The 17,939-nt window shown below is 43.1% G+C and overlaps 2 protein-coding genes across 2 annotated transcripts; one reads left to right on the top strand and one right to left on the bottom strand.

The window, feature by feature from the left end:
- LOC8080487 (IQ domain-containing protein IQM2) lies at positions 2,397 to 5,524 on the top strand. The gene is made up of 8 exons (XM_002465169.2): positions 2,397 to 2,556; positions 2,722 to 3,368; positions 3,498 to 3,586; positions 3,684 to 3,774; positions 3,872 to 4,018; positions 4,113 to 4,205; positions 4,317 to 4,418; positions 4,524 to 5,524. The coding sequence occupies exons 2-8, from the start codon at positions 2,757 to 2,759 to the stop codon at positions 5,112 to 5,114; spliced, it is 1,725 nt and encodes a 574-aa protein (XP_002465214.1). The 5' UTR covers positions 2,397 to 2,556; positions 2,722 to 2,756; the 3' UTR covers positions 5,115 to 5,524.
- LOC8080488 (transmembrane protein 64) lies at positions 6,790 to 11,360 on the bottom strand. Its single transcript, XM_021450741.1, has 5 exons — positions 10,979 to 11,360; positions 9,411 to 9,678; positions 8,489 to 8,725; positions 8,158 to 8,375; positions 6,790 to 7,604 (listed from the first exon to the last, which is right to left on the bottom strand). The coding sequence occupies exons 1-5, from the start codon at positions 11,023 to 11,025 to the stop codon at positions 7,340 to 7,342; spliced, it is 1,035 nt and encodes a 344-aa protein (XP_021306416.1). The 5' UTR covers positions 11,026 to 11,360; the 3' UTR covers positions 6,790 to 7,339.

The raw sequence follows: 17,939 nt of genomic DNA on the forward strand, positions 1-17,939 counted from the left end.
TATTTTGGGAACTAAACAAGGCCATGGTCGGTGAAGCTCGTGATACAAAGTTTTTTTTTTTTTTTGAGATTGTGATGTGTATCAAAGATGCGGTCATGCAGGTTAGGGTCTATGGAGGAATTGGTGAGAGCTTCGGACTTCAAGGGGTGTTATTGAAAACTTCAAGTTGAAACGACTGTTGGGCCATGACATTTCTCGTGGAGCCGAGGTGTATAAATACATGTTCTAGTCCAATCAAGATTCCTATAATTGTTGCCAAATATAATTAACTGATTGTTAACTTTCTCTTTTTTTTAATGAAGGAACGATTCTGCTTTTATAGAAAGCAAAATGAAGTTTACAAAGTATTAAAAACATACATACTCCATCGATGGGGATATCTGCTTACTATGCACAAGTTCAAGAAAGCTCCAAGATAGAGCGAAGTTCAAGAAAGCTCCAAGATAGGGCGAGGTAGAAACTAACTACAACTAAGTGTAAGGTCAATAATAGAGGTAAGTTGTTTGGCTATAAGTCAAGCTACAAAAGCCAAGTTATATAACAATTGTCTCTTATTAGTCTTAACAAAGTTCTACTTTTTTATTTCTACTCACAACATTTACTAATTGGGTCTCACTAAGGGCATAAGCTTCTATACTCAGCTTGTTGATTGCATGAGAGCTAAGTTCTCATCTCTCTCTTCTCTCCTCTACATTAGCATTAGCTTGGTTATAAGCCAATTATTGTACTTGCTCTAATTCTGCAAAAAAAAACATGCATTTCAATCAACCCTTCCACTCCACTTCCATCTATATTCAATTTGCATTCACGCTAAACTTTCGTTGACTTGATCTTGTCTCCAAGTACTCAATCCATCCCAAATTATAAATACGTTTGACTTTTCTGACACCAACTTTGACCACTCATCTGATTCAAAAATTTATGCAAAACATTACTTCTTTTGTTATGGCTTGGTTTATTAATAAAAGTTCTTCAAAATGACTTGAATTTGACTATGTGTGCATAAATTTTTTGAATAAAACAAGTAGCCAAACTTAAGGTCAAAAAAAAAAAATTAAATGTCATAATTTAGGATGGAGGGAGTATCTAACATCGCCCCACTTCAATAGAACCCGCCAAGGTGGTTATTTCCTTCACCTCACACAAACACAATTTTTTGTTCCCCTTCCAGTGTCTTTTCTTTAAATTCTCACCGATATCTATCTTGAATTGCCAACCAACCACATGAAGATTCTCACCTTCAGGGGAGTCTTGTTATCCGTAATTTCACCATTCTCTTGTTAGAAATTCCTCGGAAAGTTAGATTTCTATACATGGACCATTGTCTTGATTTTTTCATGCCCCAACCATGCATATGCATCCTCCTCTTCACTCAACTGATGGTGGTGCCATATTGAGCAAAGGATTTGTTTTTTTTTCAAGTATATATTCCTCAACGGGTTGAAACGCATATCTTTGTTTATTCCCTTCATCTTTTAAAAAGAAAATGATGGTTGGCGCGATACCGCGGATTTCACCGCGTTCCAAGTAAACAGGTCATCCTGGACAACGCACAAACTACAAACAAAGTGGACACAGAGGTTTGCACCGTCGGACCGACCATATCAGAAAAGAAAAAAGAAAAAAAAAACTACTATAGTAGGCTGTCCCTAGATCTCCTTCCTCTCGAGCGTCGGCATCGTCGTCACTCCTCTCTGTAATCTGCACGCTTGTCGTGATCTGACTTTCAGTTGGCCAGGGCATTTGAGTTTTCACTTGCTAATAAAGTGGGGAATAGGGGATTATTACTCTTCTATCTACACTGTAACAGAGCCAACAACGTTAGTTCATGGAAACTGCAAAGCACATAATAGTCTTGTTGAGGTAAACCGTTGCGTCGGCTCTGGTAAATTGGGGGAGAAATCATCGGGGCTTCAAGTCTTGTCGTTTCTCACTCGAGACTTCGACTTTGTTTAGTTTGTAAAATTTTTCATCACATCAAATCTTATGGTACATACATAAAACATTAAAAATAAATAAATAAAAAATAATTAATTATATAATTTATCTAATTAATCTGTAATTAAACAATAATAATTACTAAATAGTCCTTCGTCGGGAGAAGACGCGAATAGAGTAAACTGGGCAGCGTCGCTGGTTTTGATACACGGACTGCCGCCCGACGGGCACGGTTGCCATTGCCAGCCAAAGCCACTGACGGACCGTGGCGGGGGCAGGGGCAGCCTAGCGCCACCGCGATCCCGATTTCCTAGTGGAGACCCCGACAACACGTGGAACCGCCACAAAACTAATCGCATTTTCTTGGGCAGAAAGTCCACACCGCCAGCAACCCTGCCACGGCGCCGCCCAGCTCATCAGCTGCTCCCGCCCTGTCTATATATTGGCCTTGTCTCACACGAATCCTCTCACACAACATAATTAGCCACCACCACTTCACCCAGTGCTCAGCAGCTCTCTGTTCTGTTTCTGTCTGACAACAAGGAGTAGAAAGAAGGAACCAACAAGGCCGGAGGCGAAGACGAACCCAGCTCCAACAGCGCCATACATTGTGACAGGGTAGGGAGGCTGCTTCTTTCTCGCCTCTTGCATTTTCCATTTCTTGCTCGCGTTCCAATCTTCTTGCTTGGTAGTATAGTAGTTGGTACTACTAGTTGTCCTTCTCTGCCTGGCGACATTTCCTGCCATCTCTCTCAATCGGTTGTTGCACGCGGTCTCCTGCAGTCGCTACGAACAAGGTCGCCGCCGTCGTCGTCGCCATGGGAGTGCTCTTCTCGTGCCCCGCCGACGACTACGACCCGCTGGACGTGCAGGAGGAAGCGCCGGCGCCGGCGACGTCCTCCGCCGCGGGCGCGGGGGAGCCGGCGCCGGCCATCCTCAGGGCGTCGCTGAGCTCCGGAAAGCTGCGCATCGAGGGGTCGCTCAGCTTCAAGCGCGCGCAGGCCGCGCTGCTGCAGGTGGAGACCGAGATCTCCATCCGGACCGCCGATGCCGCCGCGCCGGGGCCGCTGTCCCTGCCCTGCAGGGACAGGGAGAGGGAGGTCACCACCAGGGCGAGGTTCGCCGAGCCGGCGGCGGCCTCGGACAGCCCCAAGCACGAGGCGGCGGCGCTCCGGCTGCAGAAGGTGTACAAGAGCTTCCGCACGCGGCGCCAGCTCGCCGACTGCGCCGTGCTCGTGGAGCAGAGCTGGTGGAAGCTGCTCGACTTCGCGCTGCTCAAGCGCAGCTCCGTCTCCTTCTTCGACATCGAGAAGCAGGAGACCGCCATGTCCAAGTGGTCCAGGGCCAGGACGCGCGTCGCCAAGGTTGGCAAGGGGTTGCTCAAGGACGACAACGCTCAGAAGCTTGCCTTGCAGCACTGGCTCGAAGCGGTGAGTGTGCATCTCGGTTGCTTTTACATGTCTGCGAATCTAAACAGTCTTGTACTAGTTTCTACTCGATCTTTTTGCAGCCAAGTACTAACTTTTGAAACTGAAATTTGGTTGTTTTATGATGAACAGATTGACCCGCGGCACCGGTACGGCCATAACCTTCACTACTACTATGATTGCTGGCTCCACTCCGAAAGCAAGCAGCCTTTCTTCTACTGGTTAGTAGGACTAACTCTGTTTCTAACTCGGATTTCATAGTTTCAGCCGCTGGCTGCAATGATAGCTTAAGCTGATGGTCTTGATTTGGCGATGCAGGCTTGATGTGGGAGAAGGCAGGGAGATCAATCTTGAAGGCAAGTGCTCAAGATCAAAGCTTCTCAGCCAGTGCATCAAGTACCTTGGTCCAGTAAGTATTCAGTATTCAGACAGAACGCAGAGATCGACTGAGCAAACTGAAAAAAAAACTGTAAGATGGCTAATGTACCATGGTTATATTTGCGCAGAAAGAAAGAGAGGACTATGAAGTTGTAATCGAGGACGGCAAGTTCTTGTACAAGAAAAGTGGGCGAATCCTTGACACTTCTTGCGGACCGCGAGACGCAAAGTGGATCTTTGTTCTTAGCACGTCTAAGAACTTGTATGTTGGCCAGGTAAATATTCTGATGCCATCATATTGGGAAAAGTTCACTCGACCTTAGAATTCTCTCTTCGTCGTGTAACATTGTCCTGTAATTCCAAATGCAGAAGAAAAAGGGGACATTTCAACACTCTAGCTTCCTTGCTGGAGGCGCCACTTCTGCTGCTGGGCGATTGGTTGTTGAGAATGGAACTCTGAAGGTACCTATCAATCTACTATCATTCTAACATGAGCAGATATTCAGTTGTACTTTTTCAGTTACCACTTCTTAGATGTCATGCTGAGGCAAATCTGCTATGTTTGTGTGACAGGCTATTTGGCCTCACAGCGGGCACTACCGGCCGACAGAGGAGAACTTCCAAGAGTTCAAGAGCTTCCTCAGGGACAACTTGGTTGATCTAACCGATGTTAAGGTTCGCACATCGCAACCCTGGTCATTCAGAAAGTTAACTGAACATCTCATCTCTATAGTTAGTTCATGTGAGGTTAATTCTTTTCTGTGAACTTGTTTTCTGCAGATGAGCCCAGATGAGGAGGATGAGGAGTTCTGGGGCAGCCTCAGGAGAATCACTTCAGAGAGTGAGAAAACTGGAGACCACACAACGGCTGCGCCTGAAGAAACCGGCCCTTGCCAAGCAATTCCTGAAGCTGGCAGCACAGAAACCCAGAAATGCGAACAAGAAACTGCAACGGCGCGGCCAGAACCATCAGAAGGCGTCGTCGATCAGGAGGCGGCCGAGGAGCAGCAGGCGCCGGTGCCGCGGGAGAAGATCCTGCAGCGGATCAACTCCAAGAAGGAGATGAAGTCGTACCAGCTGGGCAAGCAGCTGTCGTTCAAGTGGACCACGGGGGCGGGTCCCCGGATCGGGTGCGTCCGCGACTACCCGTCGGAGCTCCAGCTGCAGGCACTGGAGCAGGTGAACCTCTCGCCGAGGTGCAGCGCCGCTGCCGCCGCCGCCTCCCGGTTCGCATCGCCGCTTAGGCGAAGCTTCAACCAGCCAGCGACAGCGACAGCGACAAGGGGGTGCGAGGCGTCGTCCACGCCGAGGGAGGCGTTCCGGTCGCCTCTGCAGCACGGCGCACTTGCACTGGCAGCCACAGCTGACTGAGACTCAAGTGCGCAGTTGCAGGCTTGCAGCTGAAATTTTCCTTGAAGAATCCTCAGAAAATTCGATGGATGGTGTGGAAATTTTGAAGAATCCTCAGACAATTCGATGGATGAAGATGTGCATAGTAGGTAGGTAGGGGCCATGAAAAAAATAATGGAACATACTGCTTGAGTAGTAGATGTCATTAGGGCAGGTAGTAGTATATACATATACTAATACACATTGTTCACTGAAGGATGTGATACTAGTAGTTAACCACAAAGGTTTTATGCAAATTCTTTCATTCCTTACATGTATTTAAAAAAAGCTGTACTGAAGCAAGCATGGTTTGACATGTATTGCGTGGAATTTTGTACAAGTGTATGTTGGCATTAAGTTATCTATCATATCAGAAAACTCTGATCTGGAAAGAAATGTCTCAGTCAAACGAACCTCTCAAACTGCTTAAGCAAACGGTTGCATTGCAGCTGAAATTTTCTTGAACATTGTTTAAACTATTACTTTCTTGATCTTCTGCGTGACCGAGAGGGAAAAAAAACCTATTACTTGAGCATGGTTTCGCTTGTGTTTCATCGACAGCTGAAGTGTTTTAAAAGAGAGTCTCATCAGACGGACTAACAATTGTAGACAGTCTCATCAGACAGACTAACAAATGTAGACAGTCTCTCCAGACGGTTCTGAATTACTTGTATCGCTCGATGAAGCACTCACTCTTGTTGTTTTGTTCCAGCTGCAAGCACTGATCAAAGGAAAGATTACTGTAGTGCAGTTCATTAGTTGTTGAACTGAAAAAAAACAACAAAACTTCAATCCAGGCTCCTCACTGTAGTTCACACTGGCACTGTATTCTTTAGATGGGTTGATAACCCTATTCGACAGATCGTTTCTACGGCTGATTAGAAAAAGTCCGAATTGTTGGGTCCCTACTCATCAAGGAGAAAGAACCCCATCGATTGAGGTCTCTCCAAGAAAATTTCCTTTAGGCCTTGTTTACTTCCAAAAAATTTTATAAAATAGGAATAGTAGCACTTTCATTTGTATTTGACAAATATTATCCAATTATGGACTAACTAGGCTCAAAAGATTCGTCTCGTCAATTCCGACCAAATTGTACAATTAGTTTTTATTTAGGAACTAAACAAGGCCTCAGTGGACTGACAAAAAAAACCTTGTGTTACATTTGTTGGGCCCCTCCTGACAGAGAGAACCCTCCAAAAATTGGCGTATGCTGCTTGGTGCAGCGGGCACACGGCGTATTCTTTGAGAGAGAGAGAGAGAGAGAGAGAGAGGAGGGGGGGAGGAACTAAACAAGGCCTAAGTAGATGTCGAAAGAATAGTTCACCCTGTGCCCACTGCGCAGCTGCGTGGGCTTCCTCATATGCTGTGAGCCCTCATAAATAGAAGCGCTGCCTAGTGCCACTGGCTTTATCAAAGCGGTTTGGGACTAAAAAGTGCGAGCGCACGGCACAAATGCAAACCAAGGCCTACGCCGCCGTGGATTTCCTTTCCATTTCGTGCCCACTGGCCCAGTGGACTGAGCGGCCTAGGCAGCCGCCGCCGCTTGCTGTCCGGCCCAAACAAATGCTGCGAAGCGCAGGGGCTGGCTCGCCCCGCTGCTCCCTATTCTCGCTCCTCTGCATTTAGCATTTCCGGCAAAGCAAAAAGGTTCAACCAATTGGGGAAAGTTTTGTTCTGCATATACACACACAGATTCAAGCTCCCAAATACTGTGCCAAACATCGCTCAACGGACCTCATGAGGTTCCTGTTCGAACTTAGATCATAATGCTAACTATATCAGCAGCTATGTTATTATGTACAAAATGTACTACTCCAATGTAGTATGCTTCAACAAACATGAAGCTCTAGTGTAAGTTTCAGATCAAGGACAAGATTGATTTGGTTCTGCTTCGAATGTCCGCCCGCTGTGGTAGCTCGTTGCAAGCCGGTGCTTCTCACTCTACGTAAAGTTCAATGGATCCATCACTAACAGCATAACGGTAACAAAAACATCGCTGAGAGCAGCATCGCTCGGTCAGTGACTTCAGATTCAGTATGGCCGTGCAGGCAAAGCACACGAAATGAATCAGACCACCCACGTCAGCTGGGTGTGTGTTATTGTTTTTTTTTAACCTCCTCTTGTAACCTATAGCTAGCTACCTGGGCTGCACCTGCCGACCTACCAGCCTCCTTCCAATTCCAAGCAACCTCCCGGTCAACACACCATCATACAACATCTAGTTGTATGGAACGCGCATCGGCGCGCTCCTGACGATGACTCACACGCGCCCCTGAGCCATTTGGGCTGTGATCTTCTTTAGTGATACCGTCCGAACTTTCAATGTCATTCAGAGCTCTCTTGGCATACACCGTGAAGGCGACTGTGAGGACGATGGCGATAACCAAGGAAATGGCGTTGTATGCTATTTCCACTGGTGTCATTTTATAGTTGCCGTACTTCATGTCAGCCAATGTCCGTATTAAACGCCCACTGCACCAAACACATAGCGAAATAAGCAAATCACAAAGTACCTATTTAAGATAAAGCATATGAGTGCATTCAATAACTTAAGTAAGTATGTTGGGCAAGCTGTCGAATTTACTGTCAACAAAAAAACCTACAGGAAACTTTTTCAAATAAACTAATTTCTACATGGTCAGATTATAGCTTATAAGAAGAGTACAGCGAGATGTCCATCAACTGGTGAACTCATATAAGAAAAAACGATTGACTAGATTCATGGTCAGAAACTCAGCATGCTAGTTTTTTTAGTATGTGAATCATGTGCAAAGAATTACTTCCTCTGTTCCAAATTGAAGTCGTTTTGGCTTTTCTAGATTCATAGATTTAACTATGTATCTAGACACAACATACATCTATATGCATAACAAAAGCTATCTACCTAGAAAAGCCAAAACAACTTACAATTTGGAATAGAGGGAGTAGCACACAAGTAGAGGCTATAGATTTAGATGATGGATGAAAAAACCATGCTAAGTTGAATGGATCAATAATCTGCAGTGTATTAGAGATCATGTCTAACCTGTAAATATAGATGAAGGCCTCAGGTATCATTCCAGCAACAGAACCACAGAGATAAGGGTTGAACTTAATTTCAGTCACAGTTACGGCATAATTAAAAATTGTATATGGGAATGGCGAGATTCTGAAAAGCGCAACAACCCGAAACTGCTGGAACCAATTCCCTTCACCTGCAAGTTTTATTAATGCTATCTGCTGAGGCCACTTTGCTAACCATACCTGCATTTTTTAAAAGAAGTAGAGAAAAAAAGCCAATTAGGGAATAATCCTGTCATAGAAAAGATCTACCTCTTAAATTACACATCACAGAACATAAGGCTGAGAAATTTTACATGCAGACGTTCACGGAATAATGAGCCAATCCAGTATGGTACCACCATGCCAATAGTAGTCCCGACCATTATAATCAAGAAACCCCAACCATATCCAAAGATCATTCCTGCTAACCACATAGAAGGTCCAGAAGGAACTAGAATAACTGGAAAGAGAGCCAAAGATGCAACAAGAACAACAGCTAATACTGGACGCCCAAAAGCACTTGCTTCCCATTGCATGATTGGCACGAGAACCTACAACAAACAGACAAAGTACATTATGTGTCAACATTGGGGAAATGCTGAGAGAAAGCATCGGACGGACACAAATAGCATACAAGAAGAATGGCACAATCGATAATTTCATAAAGACATAGGCCACAAATTATATTTCACTTAAACTACAACATATAAACTGCTTCTTATAGAATGATAAGAGTGTGCTAGGATGTTTGCCAATTAAAAGCACAACATATCCACTGCTTTTTAAGAGAAGAATCACAAGTTCTGTATGATACAATGAGACATGGGCCCTGATACCATGTGTTTGTCACTGAGTAACAATTTCTGAACTACAAGCTTTAGGGCATATATACATCTAAAATCTACTTGTTTCTTATTGAAAATAGTATGGAAGATATTTAAGTGCATGTTGTTTATCATGATAGTTTGAAGTAACGAGCCAGTGTAAGAAACATATATTCTTGTAGATTTGAGCCCTAGGGACCAGATCAAGCAAGCAAGCTATCAGGCAAAGAGTTTGTAACTATCCTTTAAGAGCTTTCCAAGTAGCATATTTCAGTTTATCTCTGAAACCTAATTGGCTAATTGTTTCCTAGCATTATCCGAAGGATCTGATTCATCTATGCGGATGACAAGACCTTTCAGGTTAGAGAAAAGAATGCCTGCGAAAGTGGTAATAAAGAGTATCGGTGTTCACCTTCTCAAAGGCAAAGGGGACTCCCCATTTCACGAAGACATAACCCACTAATATAAGAAGGAAGCAGCCAAGCAGAACTTTCATCCACCAAATGAAGGATCTTGACTTTGTTTGCTCAGATAAAATTGCCGTGCCAGATGTTTCATGTTGAGCCCGTATAACCAGCCTCTCATATTCATCATCCTTTGTGTTCTGCTCAGAATGGTCAATTGCTGTGCATGATGCCCCTGCTGAAGACCTTGGCATGTCCGTCACTGCCTCTTCGCTTCTGTTTATCAACCAAAAGCAACATTATGAAAACTATTAACATATCAATTTACTAGAATAGCATACAAAACAGTGCCAGTGTGCTAGCATGTAGCATCTATCCAAGAAGCGAAACTAGGGAACCTCATATGGCTCACATATTATTCTAATGACTAATGAGATCTCATTTCGCAATATATACAATTCAAGGGTATTCACACATGCACAATAAAATCCCTGGCCCTGGAATGAGGGGAACATAGGTTCTAGATTGCAGTCTCTTTGGAAGTTCTTTTAGATAACGGAACAGAGTTCCAGCCTCTACCATCCGAGAATGATACACAGCTGAAGTCTCTTTGGAAGTTGAAGTGCAGGTACTCTCTGGCTAAAATTAGAAGTAAAACAATACCTGCATTTCCTGTCCTCTTTATTTCAAAGTCACATATGACGACCCTAGTGAAACAAAGTTGAATCACCCACACAAAAAGTTCTACTCTGTTCTTTGTTTGACGTAATATTCCAACTCCATCAGTGTAAACATTGACGCCTAGCAAGATTGTCAAAGACATCCACTTGCTCTCGTTCATCTGCTCATCCACATCCAAAGTAGTCTACGAAAAACCACCCACCGATTGGTACAGTGCAACGGCCAGTGGTTCAATCGAGATATTCTAGGAAGGAGACATATGATTGGAAGTTGGAACATCGTTAACTAGCAGTAATAATTATGTTCCCAAATTCGATCAACCTAACGACCGTACAGTACGTTTTAATAAATAAGATAAAGATCCACGCGTGGCGTGCACCCGTGGTGACCGACCACACGGCGACGCGTGGCGTGGCACAAACGCCCGGCAGCTCCGGTGGGTGGTCGGCGGCGGCGGCGGCCGCCGTTGCTCCGAAGGCAGCACCTACCGCCTCCATTCTTGGAAACTTCAACGCACCGAGCAAGCCAAAGGTGGGGGCCACGGGACATTCCCGACCAAGCGCAAGGAAGGGAGGAAGAAGAGCATCTTCCTCCCCGGAACGCAATCTGTAGCAGCTGGCGATACAAACTACACCGGACTTTAGGACGGATGAACGAAACCTCCTAAACAAGCGAAATCCACCTGTGCCTGCGAAGCGGCAGCTACACTACACCTCATCATCAAAAAAAAAAAAGACGAAAAAGAACTGTAATAAAACAACAGAAATACCGACCAGATTCTCTCAATCCCTACCGCCTGAAGCAAAATCTCCAGGGGGGGAGAGAGAAAAAGGAAAGAGGTAATTGAACTCTGAAGTTGATGGAAGAAACTGAAGCAGCCCCGCTGCGCGCGTACCTGGCCATCTCCCCCGCCTCGATGCTGAGCGGGAGGACGCGCGCCATGGAGGGAGGGAGGGAGGGAGGGAGGGAGGATCGACCGGGAGGAGAGCCCTCGGCCGGAGATCAGAGCATTTGAAGCGACTCGGCTCCTTTCCTTGGTCTCCGCCTCTCCGGTTCCCTTGTTTCTGGAAGCTTTCACGCGGTGGAACGAAGGAGAAGAAAAGCGCGAGCGCACAGCCGCACACGGAACTAGAAAAAGGCCGTACTACGCTGCTGCCTGCTGGCCTGCTGCTGCGTAGTGGGGAGGGGGAGCCTGAGGGGGAATGACCAAACCGCCCCCCGCGTTAGTTGCACCCCGGGGGCTTCCTGCGGCGCGTCGGACGGAACTGCCCCTGCCCCTGCCCGCGGCCGCGGCGGACGGGATGAGAATATTCGCCGGCGCGCGGGCGGGAGTCAATGACGCGCGGAGGCGCGCGGGCGGCGGAGGTCTCTCGGTGGCGGGCGCTTTTGCTTTGCTCTGCCGGGTGGTGGTGAACTGGTGGTGGCAGCGGCGGACGGCACGGCGGGGTCGTGGGTGGGAGTGGGATTCGAATCGCCGAATGTCGTGAGAGGCTTGCGTTGCGAGTTGCGAACGACTTTGCGAGGCAAAAGGGGAGGAGAGGAGACGCGTGGATTCCAAAGCTCATCGGCCGCCGGGCGCTGGCACCTGGGCCCCGCCGGCGCGGTCAGATGCAGCGAGCTGCGAGCGCCACCGGCCCACCGCAGCCGGCAGAGACCCGCCTCGTTTCTTTGCCTGATAAAGTTATGACCTCGTTTAGTTTACTTTAAAATCTCAAAAAATTCATAATTTTTCGTTATATTGAATATTTAGATGTATATATAAAGTATTAAATATAGATAAAACTAATTACATTGTTTATCTGTAATTTGTGAGATAAATTTTTTAAGTATAGTTAATCTATAATTGGATAATAATTTTAAATACAAATAAAAGTGCTACAGTAGTCAAACTCAAAAAAAATTCATCAACTAAACAAAGTCTGTATAAAAGTACTGTTGACTAATTTGTTATGAAAGAAAGAAAAATTACATGACTGATAAAATTGAGTGATAAATTCAAACGAAAAAAAAAAGTTAGTTGTCACGTGGTGAATCTATGTTTAGTTGGTGGGCTACTACTTTGCTTGCTTCAAAGGGAAGCAAGTAATCTGTGCAGATTATGTTAGACGGATACTCTAAGAGGGTCATGTATCCGTGTCCGATACTCGTCGAATGCACGGATACGGATACTCGGATATACCATTTTAGTAGGTTTTCTTTTGAGAAAGTGTGTATCCACGTATCCGATACATATTGTATCGGATACTCGTACATGTACTCGTGTAACGTAGCCTGCAGACGTCTCTCGTGGTCGGTCAAATTTAGGCTTTGTTTAGTTCCGATTTTTTTAAAATTTTAGATATCGTAGTATTTTCATTTTTATGTAACAATTATTGTCAAATCATAAACTACTAGGTTCAAAAGATTCATCTCACGATTTACAGATAAATTGTGTAATTAGTTTTTTATTTTTTGTCTATATTTAATGTTCCGTATATGTGCCATAAAATTTGATGTAACAGAGAATCTTGAAAAGTTTTTGGTTTTTTTGGGTGAACTAAACAAGGCCTTATTTAAATTTATTAGCACTATTTTTAGTTATGAAATATTTTTTTCATAGCAAATTAGTATTAGCATCAGTAACAGCAACTAAATTTTCAGCCAGTTGAACATGACGTTATGACTTGTGAGTTATCTTTCTGATGTTTGAAAAGTTGGAAAAGCGAATTACTCGGTAACTGCTCAGTTCTAGAAGATTAGAAAGTCCAGCGCCATCCATCTAGACAGGTTACCCCATTTGACTCCATCTCCATCCCGTCACTCCTGGTTAAGGTCTTGTTTAGTTGGGGCAAAATTTTGACTTTAGCTCCTATAATACTTTCATTTGTATTTGATAATTATTATTTAATTATCGATTAACTAGGTTTAAAAGATTCGTCTGGTAAATTATAGGTAAATTATATAATTATTTATTTTTATCTATATTTAATGTTCCATGTATATGTTCAAAGATCTGATTTGACGAAAAATCTTGAGATTTTTTAGAAACTAAACAAGGTCTAAGTATTCTTTGCACGGCGTCCTCATGGGCATGGCTGATGACTAGTATGGCGAGCAGCCATACGGCTTGACCATTGCCGTGTTTTGACTTGGGAGCCATGGATTGTAAACGAACGTGCCTAGGCCTACTACTTCCAATCTTCCTGTCGCGTCGAACCAAAATGCACGTGGCCCAAAAGTGTGTGTAATCGATACAGGATAATGGTCAAAGCACGCTCACGTTGTTGCCTAAGTACATATGATTGCAATTAATCTTGTCTCGAATGGATATGATTCGAGTATACAAGTGCTGTAAAAATTGTTACACCAAATCAAGTTACTCGATTGATTTGCATCCACCAGGAGCGAAGCCGCGGCTTTCCCTTTCCATGGTGCACATGCACCATGGTAACACACAAAAGTTTGCTAATACCTGCCTCTATTTTTTTCATGTATTTTCTTTTGTATTTGTATACACTTCTTTGTATTCGATAAGTGTGTACCAGGGTCGGTTTTGAGCTAGCTTTGCCCTTAGGCCTTGTTTGGATGTTGTCGGATTCACTTCAATCCACATGTGTTGGAGTGGATTGGGGTGGAATTTAGTTCAAATTTCACTCCAACCCGCCCCGATACATGTGGATTAATGTGAATCCGACTACATCCAAACAAGGCCTTAATTGTACCCACAGGTGTTGATATGTATACAAACTCTGATGGACATAGATAAAAAAAAAGCGGATCAGGCACCACATCCTACAAAGAAGGCTGGTATTGGTGGAACAAGTCAGCAGGATAGCCCCTCTGTTGAAGCTGCAAAAAATAACAGTAAGCCTGGAGAACCAAATCCAGTGATATTGATGACCGCCGAGCCAACTGGTGATTGGAATGCCAAGCTTTTGAACCCAAATAATGACTCTGCCAAGCTTAATAAGCTGAAAGGCCAGAAAGGTGGGACAGTGTCTCCTGTGAGATCAAGTAAGAGGAAGGCCGCAACTTCAGATCAAGACTCGGTAGAGAAGGCAACAAAGTTGAAAGCGCGCCACAACCTGGAGATCGCTAATGATAAAGGTAAAAATCCCCTTACACTTTCTTTTATTTCCCGGGATGACACTAGTCTTTTACTTTCAGTCAATTCTATAGGGGTTCGGTTAGGGGATGATACTGCTCAGATTCATAGTTCATTAGAAAATTTAAGAAATTTAGAATTACAACGTATAGCTGAATTTAAAACAATTGATACTTCGAATAAAGAGATTTTGGACGATGCTTCAGCTTGTTCTTTCGAAGATTCTCTAGATTTGGATGCACTTAATTTAATTTGCTCGGAGATAGCAGAGGGTTTAGGTGATGGAGGTTGTGACCCTAAGGGTCTTCAAATCCCCTTATCATCTGTAAAAGGCTCTAGGAAGAAGAATCGCAAATCACAAAGGCGGTCGTAATGAAGAGTATTTTTTGGAATTGTAATGGATTTGCGGACTGTAAAAAGTATAGATTTTTGAATGAGTTATCAAAAGAGAAGAACCTAGATTTCATTGTCTTGTCGGAAACTGGTAGAGCAAATTTTCCACAATCCACTTTAAATAATATCTGTGCTGGCAGAGATTATTTATGGCATTGTATGGCTCCACGGGGACGGTCTGGGGGTATGTTACTAGGTATTAATCTTCTTAACTTTGATATAGGGGAGATTGAGGAAGGAGATTTTTTTGTTCGCTTTAAGATCAGGCGGAGAGAGGATGACTTTAAGTTTAATTTGATTTCAGTTTATGGCCCGGCGCAAGTAGAACATAAATCTATGTTCTTATCTGAAATAGTCAATGTATGTTCTAAGGAAGCTTTACCTATAATTATAGGGGGTGACTTTAATATCATACGGCGACCACAAGAGAAAAATAATGCTAATTTTAATAATAGGTGGCCCTTTTTATTCAATGCGGTGATTGACTCTTTAAACTTGAGAGAGATTGAGATGTCCGGGCGTAATTTCACTTGGGCAAATAATTTATCAATTCAGACTTTTGAGAGATTAGATAGAGTTCTAGTTTGTACAGATTTTGAATCTAAGTTTCCGCATATCACTGTTCAAGCACTGACTAGGGAAATTTCGGATCACACACCCCTGCTATTTTCTACAAATAATCCGTCCTCAAATTATCAGCCTCAATTCAAATTAGAATTGGGTTGGTTGCTAAGGGAAGGATTTTGTGAGATGGTTAAGGGTGTGTGGCAAAGTACAATAGTCGGTGGCTCGCCTATAGAACAGTGGCAAGCCAAAATAAGCAGGCTTCGTCAATATCTAAGAGGATGGGCAAGAAATGTCAGTGGCGTGTATAAAAAGGAAAAAGAAACAATTCTGAATAAACTAGATGCCCTCGATAAAAAAGCGGAAATAATGCTCCTTACTCAGCAGGAGGTGGATTTAAAACATGTACTCAACGAACGATTGTCTGAGCTGTTGAGGGAAGAGGAGATAAAGTGGTACCAAAGAGCAAAATTAAAACACCTTCTAGAAGGAGATGCAAACACAAAATATTATCATTTACTGGCTAATGGCAGACATCAAAAAACTCGAATTTTTTAGTTGGAGGATGGGGTTAATTTAATAACTGGTGATGCACAACTAAAAGCGCATATTACTGGTTATTATAAGAATTTGTTTGGTCCACCAGAGATCACTCCGATCGAGCTGGATGAGACTCAAACCGGTGATATTCCACAAGTCTCCGAACTAGAAAATGAGTTTTTAACCCAACCTTTTTTGGAAGAAGAAGTGCGGGTTGCGATTTTCCAGATGGAACATAATAAGGCGTCCGGCCCAGATGGCTTTCCTCCATAGTTTTATCAGGTTTTCTGGTCTGTTATAAAGGATGATCTGATGGCTTTGTTCTCGGAATTCCATCAAGGTAATTTGCATTTGAATCGCCTTAATTTTGGAACTATAATTTTGTTGCCAAAAAAGAAGGATGCGAGAGTCATTCAGCAATACAGACCTATTTGTTTACTGAATGTATCTTTCAAAATCTTCACTAAAGTTGCAACCAACAGATTGACTTCCATAGCTCAGAAAATAATTAGACCTACTCAGACAGCCTTTCTGCCAGGAAGGAATATTATGGAGGGAGCGGTAATTTTGCATGAAACAATACACGAGCTACACTCAAAAAAGAAGAATGGCGTGATTTTCAAAATAGACTTTGAAAAAGCCTATGATAAGATTAAATGGAGTTTTTTACAACAAACTTTGAGAATAAAAGGTTTTTCACAAAAATGGTGTCAGTGGGTACAGAGGTTTACTGAAGGAGGCAATGTTAACATTAAGGTGAATGATCAATTAGGTTCTTACTTCCAGACCAAAAAGGCCTTAGACAAGGTGATCCTATGTCGCCTATACTATTTAATATAGTAGTCGACATGTTAGCCATTCTAATTGCCAGAGCGAAAGAGGAAGGTCAGGTCGAGGGGGTTATTCCTGATTTAATCGAGGATGGTTTGTCAATCCTTCAGTATGCGGATGACACAGTCATCTTTATGAGCCATGATATTGAGAAGGCAGTCAATATGAAACTGTTATTGACAACCTTTGAGCAATTATCGGACCTAAAGATAAACTTTCATAAAAGTGAAATCTTTTGCTTTGGTGAAGCAAAAGAATACGAGGAGTTCTATTCGCAACTGTTTGGTTGTGTGGTCGGTAATTACCCATTCCATTATCTGGGACTTCCTATGAACACTAGAAAGTTAAATAATAATGATTGGAAGATTATCGAAGATAGAATTGAGAAGAGACTGAGTGGCTGGAAAGGGAAAATGTTATCTGTAGGAGGGCGACTGGTTCTTATAAACTCGGTGCTGTCTAGTTTACCGATGTTTATGATGTCGTTTTTCGAAGTTCCACGTGGTGTGTTAGAAAAAATAGATTGCTTCAGATCTCGATTCTATTGGCAAAATGATCAGCATAAAAGAAAATATAGGTTGGCAAAGTGGGAGGTGTTATGTCAGCCAAAGAGTCAAGGTGGGGTTGGCATTCAAAATCTGGATACGCAAAATAAGTGTTTATTAAGTAAGTGGTTATTCAAATTCTTGAACGAGGACGACATGTGGCAGGAATTATTAAGAAAAAAAGTATATTAAAAATAAGACTTTAGGAAGTTATGTTAAAAAACCATTGGATTCGCATTTTTGGAAAAGCCTAATGAATGTCAAAGATTCTTTTTTGGAACTTGGCTCATTTAAGATTAAAGATGGATCTCAAACCAGGTTCTGGAGTGATACTTGGTTGGGAAATAAACCCCTTAAGGATAAATTTCCTTCATTGTTTAATATTGTACGGAGAAAGGATGATTCTGTTGCACAAGTGCTCGGTTCAACTCCATTTAATATTTCTTTTAGACGAAATCTAGTGGGTGCAAACCTATTGGCTTGGCACAGAATTGTAGCGTCTGTACAGGATCTTCACTTGGTAGACCAGAAGGATGCATTTGTCTGGGGGTTGAATGCGTCTGGGATCTTTACAGTCAAGTCTATGTATGCTGCGTTGATTAACAATGAGGTTCGAGTGTCACAAGATATCTGGCAAACTAAGTTACCAATAAAAATTAAAATTTTTCTTTGGTATTTAAAAAAAGAAGTGGTTTTAACTAAGGATAACTTAGTTACACGTAACTGGAGTGGTGACAGAGGTTGTTGTTTTTGTCACTTTCCAGAAACAATTAATCATCTCTTTTTTGATTGTTTTTATGCCAAATTCTTATGGCGCGCTGTTCATATAATTTTTGGATTGCCACCGCCAACAAATATAAATGATTTGTTTTTAAGATGGACAAAATTAGGCACTAAAA

Source organism: Sorghum bicolor, chromosome 1 (assembly GCF_000003195.3).
Source record: "Sorghum bicolor cultivar BTx623 chromosome 1, Sorghum_bicolor_NCBIv3, whole genome shotgun sequence".
Lineage (NCBI taxonomy): Eukaryota > Viridiplantae > Streptophyta > Magnoliopsida > Poales > Poaceae > Sorghum > Sorghum bicolor.